Source organism: Schistocerca gregaria, chromosome 4, assembly GCF_023897955.1.
Source record: "Schistocerca gregaria isolate iqSchGreg1 chromosome 4, iqSchGreg1.2, whole genome shotgun sequence".
Taxonomy (NCBI): Eukaryota; Metazoa; Arthropoda; class Insecta; order Orthoptera; family Acrididae; genus Schistocerca; species Schistocerca gregaria.
The window spans coordinates 93,991,502-94,017,113 of record NC_064923.1 but is presented as its reverse complement, the minus strand read 5'-3'; the positions used below and the strand labels follow the sequence as shown (position 1 = coordinate 94,017,113).

Genomic DNA, 25,612 nt, shown 5'->3' with positions numbered 1-25,612 from the left:
TTTTATATAAGCTTTTACTGGTTCTGGTCAGCAATCTTGTACAATATGTTCTCTAAACTAAATGGTTGCACTGTCATGGCATGACTGAATAAAGAGTTGATTTCTTCCTACTGTGCTTTTATTGTGTTCAGAGCTAGGACCCAAGTAGCGGCGAATAGAAATTCCGTGTCCTTAACTTCAGTGACTATTTTTTTCAAGTAACTTATACATGGATGCAATACTTCAATCACTTTTCCAGCAGCAGCAACTTACTGGGGCTACCTTGGAAAACTTGAGGCAAAGCTGACAGTTCAGGCTCCACCACACTCCCATTTCTGTTGTACAATGACTCTGCTAAAGACTGGGAAGCTTATGAAATATGGTTCCGCTAGCAGTTCATTGCATTTAGGGTGACAACCAAAGAAACTAGTAAGGCTCAGTTTTCAATCACGCATTTTTCCTTGTGTGTACCATTTGTGTCAATCAGCCTTTTGCAGGAACTGGCCTCCCTCTCTCTTGATGATGTGTGTAGTTTGTTGTCTTTTTATCACCGCAAGCATGCCCCTGTCATTGTTGCTCATGTAGAATATTACCAGTGCTGCAAGTGGCCACATTAGTATTATTGTGCTTGGGCAACAAAGCTGCAGAGTTTGAGCCATGAGTGGGACTTTATTACTAAAACTTCCAAACAATCCTACGCAGACGTCATGGTTAGAGATGCGACCGTCCACCTACCACCCAATATACAAGCTCTTCAGAGAGACCTTCAATTTGAGGATCTCTCCTTAGACGAAGCTTTAAACATTACTTAGTCCTTTGAAATCTTCTGTGCTGTGAGCCACCAAATCAAAGCATAGAGTAATATCACCATAATTGATAGAAAACACATTTGTGCACAGCTACAAGCTTGCCAACCTACGAGGAAGTTGATGCCATTCAAATGAGGAATCGTACCCGCAATGGACAACCCCATCAGTAAAAGCAACAACAACAACAACACAGTGCAGCACTTCTTCTATCCCCTCTTGTTTTGTGTAATATGAGAGCTGAATCCCCCAGGCAGTGGGCATCATGTCACAAGTCTCAGTAGAAAGGCCACACTGTATCAGTTTGTTGTTATCAGCTTTTCTTAGAATGAATGGACATACACATTCATTCTTTGTGGATGGTTTGTGGGATTAAAGGGACCAGACTGTGACGGTCATCGGTCCCTTTTTTCAAAAAAAATTAAAACCTCCTAAAGAGAATAAAAACGAACAGCAGGAAAGACGTCAGACGACACAGGACAAGAAATACTCCGACAGAGATCAGACAAAACAAATTAAAATCACACAGAGTGTGACAGTGGTTAGCTGACCATAGAGAAAAAAAAGGAAAAGCCAACCACTGAGAACACATTAAAAACTCAGTTTAAAATCGGAGGCCAAAAGTCAGAATCAACACTAAAAAACAGAAACACTCAAATTAAATGATAAAAACCCCCTGCCCGAATAAAATGCAAAACTAAGCCAGCCGTAGTCGGGTCATCTGTTAAAAGGGCAGGGAGCGTGTCAGGCAGTGCGAACGTCTGCCTGAGCACAGCTAAAAGCGGACACTCCAATAAAATGTGAACCACAGATAAAACGGAGCCGCAGCGACATAGAGGTGGGTCCTCACGGTGCAATAAGTGGCCGTGTGTCAGCCGAGTGTGCCCAATGCGCAGCCGGAAGAGGACAACAGACTCCTGGCGGGAGACCGGCATGGACGACCGCCACACAGTTGTCATCACCTTGATTGGACGGAGTTTGTTTGGAGTGGGCAGACTGCGCCATTCAGTGTCCCAAAGCGATAGAACTTCGCAGCGTAAGACTGCCTGCAAATCAGTCTCCAGGAGGCCAATCTCCAGAGATGGTTTACTAGTGGCCTCTTTCGCCAGGCGGTCAACATGTTCATTGCCCAGGATACCGACATGACCGGGGGTCCACACAAAGACCACAGAGCGGCCGCAACGGGCAAGAGTATGCAGGGACTCCTGGATAGCCATCACCAGATGAGAATGAGGGAAACCCTGGTCGAGAGCTCGTAAACCACTCAGGGAATTGCTACAGATCACGAAGGACTCACCTGAGCAGGAGCGGATATACTCTAGGGTACGAAAGATGGCGACCAGCTCAGCAGTGTAAACGCTGCAGCCATCCGGCAAGGAACGTTGTTCGGAATGGTCCCCTAGAGTTAGCGCATAACCAACATGACCAGCAACCATCAAACTGTCAGTGTATACAACGCCAGAGCCCTGATACATGGCCAGGATGGAATAAAAGCAGAGGCGGAAGGCCTCTGGAGGGACTGAGTCCTTCGGGCCCTGTGCCAAGTCGAGCCAAAGGCAAGGGCGAGGAACACACCATGAGGGTGTACGCAAAGTGGCCCGGAAAGGAGGTGGAACAGTGAAAACCCTAAGACCGGAGAGAAGCTCTTTGACACGGACCGTGATCGTACAACCTGACCGGGACCGACGGTTTGGCAGATGGACGACTGATGCTGAGCGATAAGCCAGACTCCCATAATCCAGATGAGACTGGATTAACGCCTGGTAGAGCCGTAGGAGAGTAGATCAGTCGGCGCCCCACCTGGTGTGGCTCAGGTATAGCAGAGCATTTAGAAGCCGCCAACACATCTGTTTAAGCTGCCGAATATGAGGCAGCCAAGTCAACCGAGCATCAAAGACCACCCCGAAAAACCTATGTGACTCCACCACTGCAAGGAGTTCGCCATCAAGCTAAAGCCGCAGCTCCGGGTGGACAGTGCGTCGCCAGCAGAAATGCATAACGCAGGTCTTGGCTGCCGAAAACTGGAACCCATGAGCTACAGCCCAAGACAGCAGCTGCAATGCCAATAGAGCTGTAGTAAAGACAGAAGTCGTCAGCATACAGGGACGCTGAGACAGACCTTCCCACCGTCGCAGCGAGCCCGTTAATGGCTATTAAAAACAGGCAGACACTTAAAACAGATCCCTGTAGTACCCCATTCTCCTGGACTCGGGAGGAACTATGGGAGGCCGCGACTTGCACGCGGAAGGTACGATATGACAGAAAATTGCGGATAAAGATTGGCAGAGGGCCCCGAAGACCCCATCCATGAAGTGTAGGCCAGAAGGTCCTGAGACTCCAGTACCCAATTCAAGCGCCGGCTGAACATCTGTTCAAGCAACTTGCAACGAATGTTGGTGAGACTAAAGGGACGGTAGCTGTCCACCTCCAAAGGGGCGCCCAGAAGAGTGACGTTGTGGCAGTGACAGAAAGATCGGAAAGTGGTCACTACCACACAGGTCGTCACGCACACTCCTTTGGACAGATGGTAAGAGGCTAGGGCTGCAGATTGAAAGGTCAATGGTGGAGTATGTGCCATGCGCCACACTGAAGTGTGTGAAGGCACCATCATTTAAAATCGAAAGATCGAGATGCGCCAATTAGTGCTCAACGGTGGCACCTCGACCTGTCGCCACTGACCCACCCCACAGAGGGTGGCAACTGGGCTATCAACGCAGCCAGGACATGCTGCGCAACATCACCATCCAGTGGAAGGTAAAGACTGCAGACGGTAACAGCCTGTGGCGTCCACACCCGAACAGGAGGAGTAGTGTAGTCCCAAAGGAGGAGTAGTGTAGTCCCAAAGGAGGAGTAGTGTAGTAGCCCGCACATTACTGCACCTCCATGACCACTACCATGGTGCTACATGCACATCTGAGTAGCATGTTGTACGGTTGCTCTGCCGCCCCCCCCCCCCTCCTCCCCCTCCACCAGAGGCCACCGACCTTGGCCCAGCACCTCTATCACCTGATGCTGATAGCAAGCTGACCCTGGTAGGCAAATGCTTCTAACATCAGCTCCAGCCGGCGCTCTTGTGGATATTCTCTAAACTGTATTGTGCTTGTGCTGTCCTGCCATGACTTAATACACAGTTTGTTTCTTACAACTGTGTGTTGTATTGAGTTAGGATCTAGAACATTTTTATTCTACCTTTCTCCCACTTTATCTTTGACTCCTTAATGTCCCTTGGATCTCTTAATAGGCCATTGCCATCAAAGTTCACTTACCAACTGCCTGTAGGTCACTACTACTATTCTGGAATATTAACTCCAGCTACTAGAACACATTATAATTCAGATTCCATATCTACACCCACATTTAGCTTCAATGCTACAGCAACTATTTTAAATTTCAATTGTTCCTTACCGACTTCCTGTTGCCAAGTTTCGTAATGCATACTGCAAGTACACAGTAACTTTGTGCATGAATTTGCAAAAATAAACAACTGGTTATAATTAATACACTGGAAAATCCAGGATGGAATAACTACAATTATGAAAAGCATAGATTGCTATTTGCCATGTAGAGGAGATGTTGACCTGCAGACAGGCACACCAAAAGACAGATACACATACACATTTAGGTTTTTGGCTAAAAGGCCCTCTTCTAAAGTAGGAAAACACACACACACACACACACACACACACACACAGCTGGCACAGTGTGTGTGTGTGTGTGTGTGTGTGTGTGTGTGTGTGTGTGTTCTATTCTTGTTGGCTGAAAGCTTACTGTGTGACAGTCTTTTTGTTGTGCCTGTCTACAACTCAGCTTCTCCGCTATATGGTGAGTTTACATTTCACAAATACATGATTATAAAAAATTTGCTATGGAACACTAATTTTTTTGCATAAGTTTTAACAATGAGGCTGAAACAAAAGGATATCCTTGAGGTGGCTCTTCAGTCATTCAACTGCTCTGAGCAATTGAGATTGGCACTTGAGTTTTATTCCCTATCCACACATGAACTTTTATTGGTTCAACAAATTTATATTGAGTCTCATAATTGGTAACAAAATATGGCTATACCAATTTGAAATAGAGACAAAGGCCCAGTCATGCACCTGGATCATCCCTAGGGAAGTTGATTCAAAACAATGACGTGAGTTTTATGCACGAGCTAAAACAAAGTGTGTACTTTCTTAATTAACAGTGGATACGTATTTGAGAAATGACAGACAGAAGACCAAGATCGATATCTTGGAACACTATACTAAGATTTTTGAAAGGACTCAGAGGAACAATAAAGTTGGGCAACCATGGGACCATATTCCATCTCAATATGACTGCTCAGTTATGTAATTTTGTTGATTTTAGCTGTGCATATCACAAAAGAATATGCTCTAAATGTAGTTTACACATTGCAAATTATGTAGCAAATATTGTATTATCAAGGCCGATTGTACTAATATAACATCAAAATTTTTTTGGCAGCATCCCTTAAAAAATCCATCAGATTGGAGTTCAAATGTAAGGAACATTATCACTATCTTCTTCGTCAGAAGATAGCTGGGTGCTGGGAGTGAAGTTCTAGGTGCTGGGAGTGAAGTTTAAGACTTAAGGTTGTCATTGGTTGGATGATGTAACTTTGAATTCTATTGGCAGTGTGACACAAGTACAAATGCAGAAAATTGGTACTGTGGCAGTATGCCCCCCCTCTCACTGTGCAGCGATTAAGGGGTGGAAGGTGAATGGAACCAACCCTACCATCACGTATCCCATGACCTTTCTCTATTACTTTGACAATGCTCTGTCTCAAGTGCTAGTATCAAGGCATCACCCAGATCATAAAATTTGTCTGTGTTGAAACTGTTACTGCACATGCACATTTCTGCCACTTCTCTTATTACTGAATCTCAGTAAGCTGATGTGTGGGAAAGAATCTTCATTTTCTCCAAGTTAATCTTGTGCCCCCCCCCCCCCCTCCCCCCTTAATGCTCTGTTCCACTATCATTGACTTTTCAAGATTTCTATACTTCTAATTCTTCAGACTTTCCTGGCAATCTATTGATATCTCAGGGTGTCAGGACAGGTATCCTGCTGGATATCAGCATCATTCTTGCACAATACTTCAACAATGTGACTCATCATCTTTATCAGGTGCTACTAGAGACTGCTCTGTTGGACCTGTTCAGGCATATACTGATGTAAACGTATTCTCTCTTCTGAAACAATATTATGAGCAGACAGAAGGTATGCCATGGGCAGCCCTGTGTCTCCAGTGGTTGCCAATATGTTCATGGAGAAACTGAAGAGAAGGCATAAGACATGGCTGGATACAGGCCCACATGCTTCTTCACATACATGGACAATACCTTTGTGATCTGGCCTCCTGGTATGGATGAGGTCCACCGAGTTTCCGGAATATGCACGCCACCCAAATATTTCATTCACCGTGGAATTGAAAAAGAACAGACAGTTCCCATACCTGGATGTACTTATCAAAAGGAGACGGCTTGTCTGGCCACAGTATGTATGGCGAACCTACACACACTGCTTTATACCTGCAAGCCACCAGCTGTCACAGCCCAGTACAAAAGAATCGGATTCTGAAGACATAGGTCCACAGGGCACACACTTTATCAGATCCAGATAGTTTGGCAACAGAAACAGATTCAGAACCCCCTTCAACCAGCCACTCTGTCACACGATCTAGAACAAGAGCAAGATGAGGCAAAGACTGTGGCATATCTGTCATATGCAGGATCTATTTCACCAAAATCAGCAAGATTCTCACGAAGCACAATACCAAGCATGAATTCTGTCCACCTAGCAAAATAAGATGATTACTGGGAACTGTACAGATCACCTGTGACTATGAAAACTAGGAATTTATAATACATCTTACCAATGTGGCGTTTTGTACACTGGCCAAGCAACATGGACAGTGTACATCAGATGCAAAGAATTGTGACAACCATGCCTCCATCCTTGCTACCTTCCCTGTTTTCCTTTCCCTGTTGCTTCATAACCTGGGTTGTGAGTAACTAAATCCACTTTCCCTTCTTCCCTTTCTTTCCCCTCTCTCCTCCCTAATGAAGGAACATTTATTCCGAAAGCTAGGAACTTAAATTTTCGGTTGTTTTTTGTGTTTCTATCGACTGTACTGAGCTGAGGTAAGTACTGGCCAGCCCCACTATCTCTTTGTTAGTAATTGTTCCACGTCTTTATATGAGATTTTCCATTAATTAGTTAGACAATCAGTAAGGCTCTACTTAACAATACAATTGAAAATATTTTGTTAAGAGTAGCAGTTAAAGCTCAGACATACCACAAGTTAAATTCTACAAAAGTATGTATCAAATAATGAATAAAACAATGGTTTAATGAATCTATTTGGGGGATGTCACATAAACAATGATTAATACAATGATTCTACTGAAGATGAATGCAGAGGAAGTTAATGGCAAATTAGGCATCTATATGATATACTACAAATCTAGCCTATAACACCATTCACAGTCAGATCCTGCCACAGGATCTATCCGAAAATCCCAGAGAGTTCTGGCAATTTAGCTGCAACATGTACAGATGTACTATCAAACATGAATTGAGAATTTGTGTAGGTCTGGGACTCGAACATGGATTTCTTGCTTATCGCAAGCACTCACCCTTAGGCTATCCAAGCACACTTCACAGACTGACTCAAACGTCCATATGTCACACACCTAACTATTTCTTCTCACAGATTATTAATTCAATTACCCACATTTGCAAACTGTACAACTAGTTTTGAGCAGAAACCATTTTCAATAGAAATATTTGTTGAAAGCAGGTGTTTTACACGCGTGCATGGCTGCAGCAGAGCTCATAAACAACACAGCTAGTTTCATGGGTGGCCTGGTCTGTGATTGGGTATGATACAACTGTGAGAGGACTGGAATAGGAAGTGCTGGGTGGGTTGGGCAGGTCTTGTACCTGGATCTACCGGAATAGGAAGTGCTGGGTGGGTGGGTTGGGTAGGTCTTGCACCGGGGTCTTCCACAGGGATATGATCCATGTGGCAAGGGTTTGGGATTGGGAGTGGCACAGGGATGAAAACAGGATGTTGTGCAGGATGGGTGGGTGACAGGATACCACATTAGGAGGGGTGGGAAGGATCTTTGGTAGTTCTCTCATTTCAGGGTACGTGACAGATAATCAAAGCCCTGATGAAGGATGTGGTTCAGTTGTTCCAGACTGGGGTGGTGTTGGGTGACGAAGGAGTCACTTTTTTGTACCAAGCAAGATGGTGCAGTGGTTAGCACACTGGACTCGCTTTCAGGAGGATGATGGTTCAACTCCACGTCCGGCCATCCTGATTTAGGTTTTCTATGATTTCCCTAAATTGCTTCAGGCAAATGCCAGGATGGCTCCTTTGAAATGGCACAATCAACATCCTTCCCCTCCCTTCCCTAATGGAATGGGACCGATGACCTCGCTGTTTGGTCCCCTCCCCCAAATCGACCAACCAGTTCTTTTGTAGCTGGCTCTTGGGTGTGGTGGGAGGATTGGGGGTGTGTGTGGGAAATGGTATGGGAAATCTTTTGGTGGACAGGGTCCAGGGGATAGTGCCTGTCTGTGAAGACCTAGGTAAGATTTTCAGTATACTGAGAAAGGGAGTTGTCACTGCTGATAAGGCATCTCCATGTGGCCTGGTTGTATGGGAGGGATTTATTGGTATAGAGAGGATGGCAGCTGTCAAAAAGCAGGTGGCTGGTGGGTTTCATGTGGATGGAGCCAATGGATGGAGTTCAATGTCTAGGAAGGTGGCACTCTTTTGAGGTTGTAAAGGAATGAGTCCAGATCATAAACATATCATCTATGAAACTGAACCAGACCACGGGTTTGGGGTTTCACAGAATTAGGAAGAGTTCCTCTAAATGGTCCATAAAAAGGTTGGCACAGAAGGGTGCCATGTGGGTACCCATGACTGTGCTGCGGATTTGTTTATATACCTTCCCTTCAAAGGATAAGATATGACTACTAACCAGCTGAATACCAGGATGGACAGCCACCACCAAAATGTAGCCAAGAGCAAAGCAGACCACTCTGTGGCACAACATGCAGCTGGACAAAACACGCTTGATTTCAATGTCTACAGCACAGCCCATCTGGATCCTCTGTTCCACCACCATATTTTCTGAATGACACAGATGGGAGTAATCCTTATAACACATTCTCAGGTACTGAAATTATCCCAGTTCAACTTATAGTAACCTACTGCTCCCACAACACTTCACTCAACAGTTTCCACTCCTGGATCCTATCGCCTCCCCCCTTTTCATATTTCCCACCCTCACTGTGTACTGCCCTCTGCTAATGAATGCATCCACCCATCCTTTCCCCTACCTTGTTCCTCTCATTTTCCAGTCCACATTTTTCCTCCCACATCCCACCTGACACTGCAATCTGGCAGTGTAATTGGGCCACCATCTAGTCCCTGCATGACCCGCCGGGCAGCGCTCATTATCCTCCCACAAAACCCTGCTATCCCTCCCCCTTTCTCATCCCACTCCAGATTGTTATTCAAGTGGCAGTTACATTCTGGTCGGAGCTGCTGGTGATAGTGGTGAAGTGTGCATGAGGTGTGCTTGCTTGGGTGAATGTGTGTGTGTTTTCTTTTCTGAAGAAGGTTTACTCCTAAAATTTATCAAAGTTGTGTAACACAATCAACAAAAACAATTTTATTGAAACATTGTCATTTCCAGGAGGTTTTTCTTCCTACACGTCTTTCTACAGCTCATACAGCATTACTTGTAGAATGTCATTATTTTCAGCATAGACAACCTGTTTTTTTTTTTTTTTTTTTTTTTTTTTTTTTTTTTTTTTTTTTTTTTTTTTTTTTTTACGAATACACATCTTGAGATGAACAAACATTCAAAGAAATCTTGGATGTACATATAAGTTTTCTTTACAGTTAGTTCCTGTGCCGTAAATCATTTTAACTTCTGAAACATGCTGTCTACCCAATGTAAGTTTCTGTTTTCTTCATACTACCATTATTTTCATTAGTTATTTTGCCCAATTTTCATTATGTCATATCATATTCAATGGAAAACAATCCTGATCAATTTCGTTTAGTTCAAAGTTTTTCCTATTACCATTTACCCAAAACTTACAGCTTCTCTTTAACACAAGCAATATTTTCCTTTCTTCCATTAGTATCAGATCACAATTTTCTGAAGCGCTGCTAAGCATTTAGAAACAATATCCTCTATGTTTGCTACTACTAAGATTCTTCCAATATATCCCAATCACGCATCTGCAATTCCCACTAGTTTTATGTGGTAACGCCAACTTAAATCTTTTCAAGTGTGTGTTCCTAGATATTCATGGCTATCACTGATACTTCTATTTCTTCCAACTAAGCCTCCACAAAAGAGATAGCTCACAAGTCAATGAGTGGAAAGGAGATGCATAAGCAGTGCACTGCCTAGCAGGCAAGAAAGAGCATGCCTTGCATAAGTGGCCTCAACAAGCTCAACTACAGGATGCTCTTCCAGTCCCTAATGATCAAAACTGCACAGTATTTCAAAACTGACCTATGCATTTGTAGCTCAGTGAGGTCAGCCTCATCAGCTCCTTCGAAGGTGCCAACCGATGCACTAATCATGCCAAGTGTGCCACAATCACATCCCAGGACATGAAGCACACTTGCCACACATGGTGTCATTGGAAGTCGAGGTGCCAATGCCAATCTGGTACATCACAATGCAACCAGAAATGATGATGACGTTTGGTTCGTGGGGCGCTCAACTGCGCAGTCATCAGCACCCGTACAAAGTACCAATTTTTACCTGGTCCAATTTTTTTTACACAGTCCAAGCCAGCCTCTGTCATGAATGATGATGATAATGAAATCATGATGACTACACAAACACCCAGTCCCCTGTCAGAGAAAATTCCCAACCAGGCCGGGAATCGAACCTGGGATCCCGTGATCCAGAGGTAGCAACGCAAGCCATGAGACCACGAGCTTCAGATGAAACCACAAATGAGGATAGTCGCTGTTATCCACATGGACAAATGAGCAACACTGGGTAGCCATCCCTACAAGTGTTTCAATATGCCACCGCTTTTGCTCTCTCACTTTTGACACAGTACCTCTTAGCCCAGACAATGATCATACACGAATACATCAACACTGTTTTTCTACTAGGCCAAAGATGCGAACACTGGATATAAATGTTATTATTTGAGAGAAGAGACTTGTATCTTGTCAGTATCAAATGATACATTAATGGTGAGAGACAGTTACGGATACCCATGACATTCCTTTGAAATCTAATTGAAAAAAGCTAACTCATTCATCTTTTCTACATTATAATAAAGTGCTCTAATATTTTATGTGTTATAGTATTCACTTGATGCCCTCCAGGAGTAAAGTAAAGAACCCACCACTGTACCAACGTGTGTATTTTCATTTGGTACAACATCACCAAATTCTCTTTCACATGGCTCATTCATTGCCAATCGTATAATCTTCAATCACTTATGCATACGTTAGTCAGTGGAATCAGTGACAACTGTTAAACATCTAGGAGGGAATTGAAGTGAAAGGGCTACACAACGCAGATGCCAGGCTGAGATTCCATGAAAGGATATTATAGATATATAATTCAGCCCACAGGATGTAACTCATTTAACAGATTCTTGAGTGTCTTTAATCTGTGACTGGTGTGATTAATTGAAGCAATAGCAAGGATCTGAGGACAAGCTATGTGTCTCATCATAACTGTGGATTTAGTCAACACAAAAGTATAATGGAGATTCTCACTGAACTGAAGTAACAGCTGGTACAACACAGACAGCGTGCATCAAAATCAGGCTTCATTTTAAAATTCTGATATTGTATGTTCTAAAAAGAACCAAGTGACATATTTCTTTCTTTTGCTTGTATCTGACAAATGACCACAGCAATAAAGCAGAAAAATTTGAGTGTGTACAGATATGAATGCAGATGTTGATTGGGAACAAGAGGGATAACATTCTTGACATTATAAACCATTTACATTTAGTCAGACTTCTTGACAATGATAGTTACTTATCAACAGGTACTTATTAACTACGTCGTTTTACTAGTTATTTATTTAGATACTTTTACAGGAAATTTCAGAGTGTAAATCTGTCCACTAGGCGCTTTACGTATGAGTAAAATTATACATCCTTGTTCTGCATGGTCATGCATGATGACACACTTAGCAGTACCAGCATGCATTCTCAGGGTCTAGCCCTGCTGAGTATAGTGAATTCTATTCAGTCTCCTCTTCACATTTGCAACGGGCATATGATAGCATGGGAAACATCCTGCAGAGTGTGTGCATTTAACCAGCCTGGTCATGGCACAAGCTAAAATATTAAGCCAGATGTTTCTAACACAAATAAAACTAATAAAATAAAATAGTATGCAGCAAAGATAAAGAGTGACATGACCAGTTACAAACTTATAGTTAATTATTTCATTTAGGATTTTGTTCTTCAAACTGAATTACATGGAAAGCTGGTCAACCACAAAACTCAATATGCAAACTAAAAGTGCTAAAACACGCAGAGAGCTTTAAAGTTGTAAATAATTAATGTTAGGTTGGACAACAACAAACCTATTGAAAAGAAATATAACATTCTTCCCTTGTAGTTTCAAACTGAATCAGGAAGATGTATAAAAATATCTAAAACTGTGCCAATTTTTATATAACTACCTAAAATAGAAAACTACCTTTTCATTAACTTTGAAGCCATAGTTAAAACCTTCTCCAGTTTCTGGAACTTCCAGCATGTCGTACCAGACTTGAGCAGGTCCAAATCTCCAGTCTGCAACTCTGGGCCCCATGTTGTTGTTATCACCATCATCTTGTTTCACCCCCTGTGATTTGTCTTCTGCAGGGCATAACAGTTTTTCCTGTTGAAGATAAGGATGCATTCCTAATTTGTTAATATTCCTGGACCAAACTTGTCAAAAAGAATTTCTGTGAATTACACACCCACTAAAAATGTATACATTGTATTCTACGAGAACTTGTAATCCATTGTTAATATTCCTGAACCAAACTTGTCAAAAAGAATTTCTGTGAATTACACACCCACTAAAAATGTATACATTGTATTCCACGAGAACTTGTAATCCATTCATCTAAGCAATCCCCACAGTAACTGTTCACAATTGTAGAAAGAACCACTACAACTCAGTATTATCTTGCTTGCTTGGGACAAACAATACAACAGAATAACTACATTAAGAAACTGTTAACTTCAAACGTATGCTTCTCTGAACTCTTCTTGATCCCATATATATTAAGTGTTGGTATGTTGACAGAGACACTAACAAACACACACACAAAATTCAAGCTTTTGCAACCCACGGTTGCTTCATCAGGAAAGAGGGAAGGAGAGGGAAAGATGAAAGGATGTGGGTTTTAAGGGAGAGGGTAAGGAGTCATTCCAAACCGGGAGCGGGAAGACTTACCTTAGGGGGAAAAAGGAACAGGAATACACTCGCACTCACTCACTCGCGCGCGCGCCCACACACCCACACACACCCACACACCCACACACACACACACACACACACACACACACACACACACACACACACACACACACACACACAAATGTAAAGGGAAGGAGTTTGGGCCCTGTCCCTTTTTCCCCCTAAGGTAAGTCTTCCCGCTCCCGGGATTGGAATGACTCCTTACCCTCTCCCTTAAAACCCACATCCTTTCATCTTCCCTCTCCTTCCCTCTTTCCTGATGAAGCAACCGTGGGTTGCAAATGCTTGAATTTTGTGTTTGTGTGTGTTTGTTAGTGTCTCTATCAACATATCAACGCTTTCGTTTGGTAAGTTACATCATCTTTGTTTTTAGATATATTTTTCCCACGTGTAATGTTTCCATATATAGAAAGAAACTTCCACATGGGAAAAATATATTAAAAACAAAGATTCCGAGACTTACCAAGCGGGAAAGCCCCGGCAGACAGGCACATGAACAAAACACACACACAGAATTACGAGCTTTCGCAACTGGCAGTTGCTTCGTCAGGAAAGAGGGAAGGAGAGGGAAAAATGAAAGGATGTGGGTTTTAAGGGAGAGGGTAAGGAGTCATTCCAATCCCGGGAGCGGAAAGACTTCCCTTAGGGGAAAAAAAAGGACAGGTCTTAAATATGTCTGCTTGTGTCGTGTATGTGCGGATGGATCTGTGTGTGTGTGTGTGTGTGTGTGTGTGTGTGTGTGTGAGTGAGTGTACACCTGTCCTTTTTTTTCCCCTAAGGGAAGTCTTTCCGCTCCCGGGATTGGAATGACTCCTTACCCTCTCCCTTAAAACCCACATCCTTTCATTTTTCCCTCTCCTTCCCTCTTTCCTGACGAAGCAACTGCCAGTTGCGAAAGCTCGTAATTCTGTGTGTGTGTTTGTGTGTTTTGTTCATGTGCCTGTCTGCCGGCGCTTTCCCGCTTGGTAAGTCTTGGAATCTTTGTTTTTAATATATATATAAAGACCACAACACTTCTTACATTACTGCAAGTAGCACACTATAGTTTTCAACTAACTCACACAGAATTATAATTACGTAAACTGAAGCTTCTGGTTTTTTTTTCCCTTCTTCTTCTTCTTCTTTCTTTCTTTCTTTCTTTCTTTCTTTAATTCCATATGGCTAGATAGGAATTACAGAATTTTGTTCTCACCTCATCATCAGACTCACACATCTCCGGAGGTGGAGGTGGACCATAATTAAATGTCCATCCCCTTTTCCTTTCATGTATATTATCCTGATCTGATCCTGAATCAGAATTATCTTGTTGCAACTGCTGTTTCCTACGTTTGCGCCGCTTCCGAACACCACGCCAAATCTGAGGCAGGCTGCTTGGCTTTCCTGGTCCAAAGAGGCGAGAAAATCGTAGAACCTGGAAAAAGAGTTAATTTCAGTTTTTAATTAAGACACAGGTTTTACTATTTGGGGTTGTTAGTATAATATCTTCTCATAATATAGTTAACACTGTCACAATTAAACAAAGTTTGAGCGGATTCACAGACTACACAATCCCACGTGTTGCTCATGGTGTCAACGAATCTTTAACAATCTGCATATTTTCAAAAATTTCCAATAATAAACAACAGAACGTCAATAAGTATTTTGGTAAAATCAATTTAACATTATACGTACATCTGGTTAATCTACTAAAATTCTACTGGTTGACTTAATGCAATACATACTTCAAAAGTCAGCAATTACCTTGTTGTCTATAGAGTTGAACAAATGAAATTCTAAGGGAGAGAAGGAAGAGAGAAGAAGAAAGCAGAAGTAAAAATTGGTAAAACTGAGATTAACTGAGGCGTATGTGGAGTGAGAAAATAGCTTAGATTTCAGAACAATAAAAATTAATTGCTGGAAATTGACAGGAAAAAAAAAAAAAAAAACGAGAGACAGACCTGAGAGAAATTGTGCTTTTTGTTCTAATGCCATGCTGTACACAAACTTGAAGACAATATTACCAAAAAAGGACACAGAAACAATGAAGATGCAATGGGAGATATCATACTGTGAGAAGAATTTGAGACAGCACTGAAAGTACTAAGTCAAGAAAATAAATGCACCCGGGGTAGACAATATTCCCTCAGAATCATTTAGAGCCTTTGGAATACATACCACAACAGAACTATTCCCAATGGAATGCAATACGCTCAGGTTTCAAGAAGAATGTGATAATTCCAATTCAACATAAGGCAGAAGGCGAGAGGTGTAAATATAACCAAGCCATCTTTCAGTAGTTTATGGTTACAAAATATTGACAGAAATAAAAAAAAGATCAATTTTTGTTCCAGAAAAATGCAGGAATGCTCCAATAAATCTGACTCTAGTAATTATCTTAAAAGATAAGCTTTAAAAAAGGCAAACCAACATTGACATAATTCATGGATTTACAGAAAGCATTTGACAATGTTGATTGGAATAAACATTTTGAAATCCTGAAGGTTACAGGGATAAAATACAGAAAGTGAAAGACTATCTACAACTCGTACAGAATTCAACTGCAATTGCACCAGTCAAAGGACATGCAATGCATGCAGTAGTTGAGAAGGGAGTGAGACAGGGTTGAAGCCTACCCCTAATGTTATTCAACTGGTACATTGAATAAGCAGTAAAGAAAAACTAAGAAGAAATCTGAAAAGAGAAAAATAAAAACATCTGAGATCTGCTGATGAGACTGTTATTCTGTCACAAATGGCAAAGGATTTGGAAAAGAAGATAAACAGAATGGATAGTGCCTGGAAAAGAGGTTATAAGATGAAACTCAATGTAACTAAAACAAGAGTAATGAGGTGTAGTTGAATCATATCAGGTGGCACTGAGAGAAGTACATTACAAAAGAGACACTAAAAGCAGTTGATAAATTTTGCTGTTTGAATAGTAAAATAGCTGATGATGTCTGAAGTAGAGATGATATAAAAAGAAGACAACAACAGCAAAAAAAGGATTGATGAAAAAGAGTAATTTGTTAATTTATTTATAATACAAGTTCAAACATTTGGAAGTCTTTTGTGGAGGTTATTTTCTGTAATGAGAAGGTACTGAATTGAACTGGGAAGAAAATAAATTATACAAATTGATTAAAAATGATATCAACTGATATGAAATATCCTGATGCATCAAGAAATAATCACTTGGTAATGGAGGGAAGTGGTGAAAATTGTAGTACAGGAAGACTTCAGCATGAATAATGTAAGCAAAGCAGGTTCAAGTGGATGAAGGCTGTAAGCTAGACAAATGTGCAGCAGACTCCTGTACACAAGAAAAGTAAAAGAATTGACCCACGAAGTTAGGACCAAAATTCTTAATATCGGTTTTCTGCAGAATTCTTGAACATATTCTCAGGTCAAATATAACAAATTTTCTTGAGACGGAAAAGCTTCTGTCCAAAAATCAGCAAAGATTTAGAAAGCATCACTCATGTAAAACTCAGCCTGCCCTCTTCTCATACGACATTATGCAAACCATGGATGAAGGGCAACAGGTAGATTCCATATTCCTAGATTTCCACAAAGTGCTTGACATGGTGCCCCACAGCAGACTGATAACAAAGGCATGAGTATACAGAATAGGTTCACAGGTATGTGAGTGACTCCAAGACTTCTTAAGTAATAGAACCCTGCATGTTGTCCTCAAAGACTAGATTTGTTAATGTGTCATTTAACTTGTAAATCTAAGCATCTCTTTTGCCTGGACCTTCTGTATTGTTTGCTTTGCTTTCTTTTAGGGCGCAAAAACTAGTATCATAAGCGTCCATGTCAGAACTGGAGAACACGAAGACAAAGAGAGGAGTTAAAAATGACTACACATTAGGGAAGAAAGCTAAAAACAGGGACACAGAGAAAGGTCTACACAATATGCCATAGAGAACGGGAGGTTCTGAAATAAAATTAAATGTTCTTTGCCGTATTGCTACAATGGATAAAAAGTAAAATGCGGTCGATAATTCAGACAGCAAACACAAATGAGAATGTACAGGAAATGGCAGACCGTCAAAAGTTGAGCGCAATGAGCACAAAGTGGTGGGAGACCACCAGTTCACAAATGGCGATGGCTAAAACGACAGTGCCCTATTCACAACCTTACTAAAATGATCTCGTCACGGCAAGACAAGGGAGAGGCCTAATAACAAGGAGCTTCTTCCCATGAAGGGAGGACCAATGTTAAGGCCAACGTGACACCACCTCCTAACAGACAGCAACACAGAGATCATCAGAGGGAATGTAAGAACTAACAGACTGAGGTAGGAGGACTGCAACCTGGCAGCAGCTTCATTTCCTGTCAGACCAAAGTGACCAGGAACACACATTAACATCACAGTAGCTCCATCAACAGTGAGCCAGTGACAGCTTTCCTGGACCCATTGCACTAAGGAATAGGCAGTGTACAGCACACAGCGGCTTTGGAAGGCACTGAGAGAGTTAGAGCAGATGATGCAATTGAAAAGCCTGTGGGACCAAATGTACTGCGTGACCTGATACAGGGCAAAGAGCTCTGCTGTAAATACTGAGCAGTGTTCTGGAAGCTGATATGAAAAATGTCTGTACCAATGACAAAGGCACACCAAACACCATGATCAGTCTGGGAGCCATCAGTGTACAAAAAGGTACTAACATGAAGTTCCGCGCGAAGGTCGTGAAACTGAAAGCGTAGGGGCGAGGCTGGAGTAGTGTTGTTAGGAAGCAACCGAAGGCCAAGGTGAACACAGGTCGCTGCACAAAGTTAAGATGGTGAAGGGTTCGCATTTATCAGGAAAGTGGCAGGTAGCATGAAGTTAAGCTGCCGGAATAAGAACCGAAAGCAAACTCCAGGAGGTAACGGAGAAGAGGAAGGCACCCATACCGGCGATCAAAGGAGTCATTGAAGGAGGAGGCATAGGATGGGTGGCCATGCATGGCAGACAAATGGCATGCCTATCTGCTGAGGAGAAAGTCACAGCTATAGGACAGTGGTAGTTCGGCAGATTATGCACACAGACTCTCAACCTGCCTAGTGTAAAAGATGTCAGAGGCCAAACGAATGCCACAATGATGGATAGTGCTGAGACAGCATAAGAGGGAATGATGTGCAGACAAATAAACAAATCACCCATAGTCGAGTTTCGAACAGACAAGGGACCAGTACAAATGGAGGAGGGTGGTTTGATCAGCTCCTCAGGAAGTACCACTGAGAACACATAGGATATTGAGGGACCCCATACAGTGGGCTGCCACTTACAACACATAGGAGGACCAACGAAGTTTCCTATCGAGCATGAGCCCCAGGAATTTCATAGTTTCAACGAATGGAAGAGCGACAGGCGCAAGGTGTAAAGACATTGGAGAAACCAATTATGCCACCACAAATTCACAAAAACAGTTTTGTTAGTGGAAAAATGAAAGCCATGCTCCACTGGTAAAGATGATCAAAACATCGCAGAAGGTGCCACTCAATGACACAAGTCCATGGAGGACTGCAATAAATGGCAAAACTGTCAACTAAACGGGGGCCCGGTGGAAAAAAGGCCATTATATGGTTAATGATAGCGAAGAGGATGACTTTCAGGACGGAACCCTGAGGCACGCCTTTTTCCAACAAGGCAGAACCCACATGTACCTTGAAAATTCGCTCTTTTAAAGGGGCATGTGGCCACAAAAGACCCATGTGTAGAGAGTATGGAGGATACCAGTCCCCTAGCAGGTATTGTAGGTTTTCTCCAAATCGAAAAACATGGTCAGTCTGTGATTTCAGCAGAAAACAATTCATGACATGGGTGGACAAAGTGACAAGGTGGTCAACTGCAGAACAGCACGCTCAAAATCCATGCTTTACAGTGGTTGGTAAATCAAGACAATCGAGCGACCATACCAGCCGGGCATGAATCATGTATTCCATCACCATGCAAACACAGTTGGTGAGAGAAATGGGGTGGTAGCTAGAAGGAAGGTGATTTTCCTTACAGGGCTTAGGTAAGGGTATGACAGTGGCTTCAGACAGCGTCCAGGAAACCTGTCCTCTGTCCAAAAGAGGTTGTATGTATGAAGCAAAAAGCGCTTGTCCGTAAAAGAAATATGTTGAAACATCTGAATGAGAATATTGTTTGGCCCTGGAGCAGAGGATTGGGATGAAGTTAGTTTGTTTTGTTTCAGGGCACAAAAACAACAGGGGTCATACTTTCCCAAGTCAAAACTATAGAACACAAAGACATAGAGGAGTTGAAAAATGACTATACATCAATCCCAATTGCCATAAGAGAAGACAGTTAAAAGTCGGGGACTTGGAGAAAGGGATACAAAAGACACCATACCAAAACTGAGGTCCAAAACTAAAAATTAAATGGCTTTCTCCGTATTGCTTTGACGGATAAAAAATAAAACGCAGTCAACAGCCTGCGCGTCCATTTGCTAAAATGACTGATAACTCAAATGGCAAACACAAACGGGAACGTAAAAGGTTAAAAAGTGCTCATTCCATCAGGAAATAGAGGACAGTTAAAACTTTGGTGCAATGTGTACAAAGTGGTGCTGGGAGTGCCACTTATCAAATCACAATGGCTAAAAAGGCAGAGCCCAATAAGTGACCTATCTAAAGTAATCTCTTCCCAGTGGGATGGCCGAGAAGAGGTCGTCCAAGCTGCTGGAAAAGGCTTAATAATCCAGAGCTTATTCCCACAACAGGAGGACTATTGGCGATGCCAAAGCGACACCACCTACCGACAGATGGCATGGTAGCACAGAGATCATTGGAGGGAATATAGGAACTTTTCGGCTGAGGTACAAGGACTGCAGCCTTGGCAGCAGCCTCGTTTCCTGGCAGACAGACATGACCAGAAACCCACATAAACATCACAGTTGCTCCACCAAGAGTGAGCAACTTTTCCTGGACCTTTTGCACTAATGTATGGAAGGTGTAAAGCACACACACACTTTTGAAGGGCGCCAAGAGAGTCTGAGCAGAGGACACAATTGAAAAGGCTGTGTTGCCGGATGTACTGCATGGCCTGATACAGAGTGAAGAAATCGGCTATAAATTCTGAGCAGTGTGCCAAAAGCTAATATCGAGAGACATGGGTGCCAGTGACGAAGGCACACCTAGCAGCATGATCAGTCCGAGAGCCATCAGTGTACACAAAGGTACCATCACAAAGTTCAATGCGAAGGTCGTGAAACTGAAGGCGATAGAGTAAGTCTGGAGTAGTACCCTTCGGAAGCGAGTGAAGGCGAAGGTTAACATAGGCCCCTTCATGAAGCCAATATGGTGAAGGGTTTACACCCACCAGGAAAATTGCAGGTAGAGTGAAGTTAAGCTACTGGAGTAAGTGCCGAAAGCAAATTCCAGGAGGTAACAAAGAAGAGGAACGCATCCCATAATTGCGATCAAACGAATCATCGAAGGAAGAGGCATAGGATGGGTGGCAACACATAGCAGACAAACGGCAAGCATACTTGCTGAGGAGAAAGTTACGGCTGTAGGATAGTTGTAGTTCAGCAGCTTCAACATACAGACTCTCGACCGGGCTAATGTAAAAGGCGCCAGTGGCCAAACAGATGCCATGATGGTGGACAGAGTTGAAACGGTGTAAGAAGGACAGACATACAGATGCATAAACAAAGCACCCTTAGTCTAGTTTCAAATGGACAAGGAACCGGTACTAAAGATGAGGGTGGTTCAATCTGCACCTCAGGAAGAACCATTGAGGACACCTAGGACATTGAGGGATCATCTACAGTGGGCTGCCAGGTAAGACACATGGGAGGACCAAGAGAGTTTCCTATCAAGCATGAGCCCCAGGAATTTCATTGTTTCAATGAACACAAGAGCAACAGGTCCACAATGTAAAGATGGTGAGAGAAACCAATTACGCTGCCAGAAAGTCATACAGATGATTTTGTCAGTGGAAAAACGAAAGTCACTGTTGATGCTCCACAAGTAAAGACGATCAGGACATTGCTGAAGATGCTGCTCAGTGACACAGGTATGTGGAGAATTGCAATAGATGGCAAAATCATCAACGAAAAGGGAGCCAGAGATGCCCGGCAGTAGACAGGCCACAAAAGGGTTAACGGCAATAGCAAAGAGGACGACGCTCAGGACAGAACCCTGAGGCACACTGGTTTCCTGGACAATGGTGTCCGATAAGGCAGAACATATACACACCTTGAAAATTTTGTGTTTTAAAAATTACTGAAGGAAACAGGGCAGGGCAGGCGGCCATGGAATCCCAAGTGTAAATAGTACAGAGGATACCAGTTCTCCAGCAGGTGTCGTAGGCCTTTCCCAAATCAAAAAACACAGCCACAGCCTGGTATTTCTGCAGAAAACCATTCACAATGTGGGTGGACAAAGTAACGAGATGGTCAACTGCAGAACGACACACCCGAAATCTACACTGTGCAGTCAATAAATTGCGAGACTCAGGCCACCATACCAGCTGGGCATGAATCATATGTTCCATCACCTTGCAAACACAGCTGGTAAGAGAAATGGGGTGGTAGCTAGAAGGAAAGTGATTGTCCTTACCGAGCTTAGGTGCGGGTATGACAGTGGTTCCACGGCAGCATCTGGGAAATGTGCCCTATGCCCAGATGCGGTTGTATGTATGAAGCAGAAAGTGCTTGCCCACAAAAGAAATGTTCTGCAACATATGAATGAGAACATCATCTGGCCCTGGGGCAGAGTATTGGGATGAAGTGAGAGCATGATGTAGCTCCCTCATAGTAAAAGCAGTATTGTAGTACTCATGATTCTGAGAAAAGAAGGGTATTTCCCGAGCCTCCTTCACTTGTTTCTAATTGAGGAAGGTAGGGTGATAGTGAGAGGAGCTTGAAATGTTTGTTAAATAGCAGCTCTAGGTGTTGGAGATGACAATGACATCGGCTGCTACTGTCAGGCCGGAGACTGGGGAATGGATCTTAGCCATTGGAGGCTGGCCCACACAAGGGAGAAGGGAGTGGAACTGTTAAAAGAACAGTAAATGAAATCCAGCTAGCTTTTTTGCTATTGCGAAGAATGCAAAGACATTGTGCATGCAACTTTTTATAATGAATGCTATCTGCCATCATAGGATGACTGTTAAAAATGCAGAGAGCACATCTCGATGTGTGAATTGCATCATGGCACGCATGAGTCCATCAATGGACCAGGAAATGGTGTGGTAAAGAGAAAGTGCGAGGAATGCAATGTTCTGCAGAAGTAAGGATAATGTTTGTAGAAGTAAGTAGTCGGATGGCACATGGGAAATGGTCACTTGAGTACATGTCAGAGAGAAAGGACCACTCGAGACAACTGGCGAGCTGGGCAGTGCAGAAGGATAGGTCCAAATGGGAATGTGTGTGCATGGAGGCTAAAATGAACGTGGGTGCTCCAGTGTTAAGGCAGAGGAGGTTAAGTTGACTGAGAAGGTCAGGCAAGAGGTCACCGCTTGGGCAGGTTCTGGGACAGTCCCAAAGGGAATGGTGCACCTTAAAGTCACAGAACAGCGGAAAGGGTTGAGGTAGCTGCCCAATAAGCTGGGGAAAGTCTCTCCTTTTGTTTCCTGGAGGTAGAGAATAAATGGACGCTGCAATTATAAGAACAGCTGTAAATCCTCTTTGTTTGATCGAAGGACACGAATGCCACAAATGTTCCATTGAAAGAGAGTCATAATGAGGAATGGGGAGGAAGGAAAAATGATGGGTGTTACCTCAGAGGCTGTCAAGCGCCAGCCTTCAAAGACACACTGCTACAGGGCACAGAGGCTGGAGGATCTTGCTTCATGAGATCTTCAGAGGCATTGGTGATCTCCCTCAATCAATCTGCAGAGTCCAGGGCAGAAAAATTGTTGGCTTTGCGCACCAGTGATGCGGTGGTCGGCCGGGCGAGGGTGTCACATGGCAACATTGTCAAAGAGGATCTCTGAGTCAGCGAAAGAGAAGACCATTTGCCTTTGTTTGACTTCCTGGAGCCTTCCCAATTGGTAGAGGAAGTCTCAGATGTTTGTTGGCTGGAGGAACATAGGTAGTCTTCGTGGGAATAGTCCTTCTGTCCTTTTTGGTCTACCAATTGTGTATCATGTTATTTCGTCCCTTGAGGTGAGAATTTGATGGGCTTGTTGCACAACTGGATGAGGAGACGGAGATACTATTACGACACTGGGTGAAATCACAACTGCAGTGCTGAATTTGAGGTCACATGTTTGCAGGGCCATGTTCTTTATGGGGGGAGATATAGCAATAACAGTACCGCAGTGTCACTTATTGTGAAAATGGGTAACTTATGCTAAAACAAAATTTTTCATTACATTTTATATCCTGGATTTAGCAGCATAAAATCTCATAGTGCTTCCAAAAGTATACAAAGCTCACCTTATCCACACGGAAATCTGGGAATAGTTCAGTGACATCAACATCTGCATACTTTGATGGCAGCATGGCAGCTAATGGAGTTTCAAGTTTGCGTTTTCTTGCTTCAGCTTCTGCTGCAGCTCTTTCCGCAGCAGTTGCATCCTTGCCTAAAACCGGCATTGCTGGTGGAGGCATCAACTGAGTATCTGACTTAAGTCCTGTCCCTTCATCATCAGCATCATAGTCAGTACTGTCATCTACCTTCCCTGCCTGCTGCTGTAGAATCGAGTTTGCCTCCGCAAGCTCTTCTTCCGCAAGTTCCGTAATATCAGAATAATCAACTGCAGATGGTGATTTGACTGCATAATCTGAAATAGAGTAGTAGTTCTTTAGACAGGGAAGGAAAAAAGTTATTGAAATTAAGAACTGAAAGTTTTACAGGTACAAAGGGATCTATGAATTATGATTATGTTGTACATAATGTGACAATAATATTTCACCTGAAAAATCTATTTAAGTTTCAGAAAAAAAAACTATGCAACTACTAATTTAGATAAAGAAAACTGGACCAGTTACTTATTTTTTGATGCTTAACACATTTCAAGAACTGTTTCTAATTTTCAAGTGCACTTGCGTATTTGCTTACATCAATATATTTAGTGATAATGATGTAAGCTGAATAAATGAATTAAAATTTGTGCCATAGTCAGGACTTGCACCTGGGTATCCTTGCTTACTAGGCAGGAATGCTGACCGTTACACCACCCGTACCACTATGGCTAACATTGCTGCATGGCTAATCAAATCCAATGATCTCCCCAGCACAAACTTAAATTATTCCCCTAAATTACCTGAGGTACATGATTTCTCCATTATGTCCAATGCTGCAGTGCTATTCCAATGACAGAGGGCCCTGCCAATAGTAACGATTTAGGGGAAAAATAAGTTGAAAATATGAACTGAAGTTTGATTTGGGGAGGGCATTGGACTTAGGTAGTCTCTGCAGCACTGTTAGCCATAGTGCCATGGTTGTGTAATGGTCAGCATTCCTGCCTGGTAAGCAAGGAGACCCAGGTTCAAACCTGGGCTGTGGCACACATTTTAATTCATTCATTCAGCTTACATAATTATCGTAGATAAAGCCACAGAAAATTTAATTATAAGATATTTGGTGCTGTTTGCAAGTGTTATTTTTTGCCTCTCTTGCGTCTTTTTGAAGTTTGGGCAAAATGAATCTTTGATGTTTTTTGATACTAATGTTAGCATTTGTCTGATTTTCCAATTGCAGTCCAACCTCAAAAAGGTGCAAGGGAGGCACCGAACATATTCATGTAAACAAATGTACTTGAAAATGAGGATAAAACCTCAAAATGCACTGAGCCAAGCATAAAAATAAGTAACTGGTGCAGTTTTCACTATCTAAATCGAATGACACAGTTGCAGATTTTTTAAAACATCAAATATGATGAACAAAATTATGCAACTACTGTTACCTATAGAGTTCTTAAAGTTTCATTTTAAGTAAATAGAAAGGAATATATGGCCTGATAGATATGTGGAAACATTCTGTCCAAATGAGAATTAACTATTTCTTGTTGCTTCAGGATACTTTTGTGAATGTTACCATATACTTCTCAATCACACAAGAGACCATTAAGCGATAAGATGGTACAAGGAAATGAATAATGTTTAATTTGATGGACAGCCCATGTAAGAAATTCAAGGGTGAAAAACAAAGCATCTGAACACCATGAATAAAAAGTAGAGTGATTCATGAAGTGTGCCACCATATCAATATATTCATCAATCCACAAAGTACTGAGATGATCCGACAGTCTTTGATGCTAACCCAGAATTTTGATGTTTGTCATCGCCTTGGCATTGTCATAATACAGCATGTGTCTTGTCAACAAATAATAGACTGTCTCAGTTACACAGTTTTAGTTTGAATGTAGCTTTCTAACAGCTGGACCTGTCAGCATGGG

The 25,612-nt window shown here is 42.5% G+C and overlaps 1 protein-coding gene across 1 annotated transcript in view; it reads right to left on the bottom strand.

Moving 5' to 3' along the window:
• LOC126266823 (transcription initiation factor TFIID subunit 1-like) overlaps positions 1 to 25,612 on the bottom strand; it is a 223,120-nt gene that overhangs the window by 177,323 nt on the left and 20,185 nt on the right. The window contains exons 2-4 of the mRNA XM_049971374.1: positions 23,649 to 23,995; positions 14,483 to 14,701; positions 12,520 to 12,702 (exon numbers count right to left, since the gene is read on the bottom strand). Of these exons, the coding sequence (XP_049827331.1) occupies positions 12,520 to 12,702; positions 14,483 to 14,701; positions 23,649 to 23,995 (749 nt within the window). The remainder of the gene's footprint in view (positions 1 to 12,519; positions 12,703 to 14,482; positions 14,702 to 23,648; positions 23,996 to 25,612) is intronic.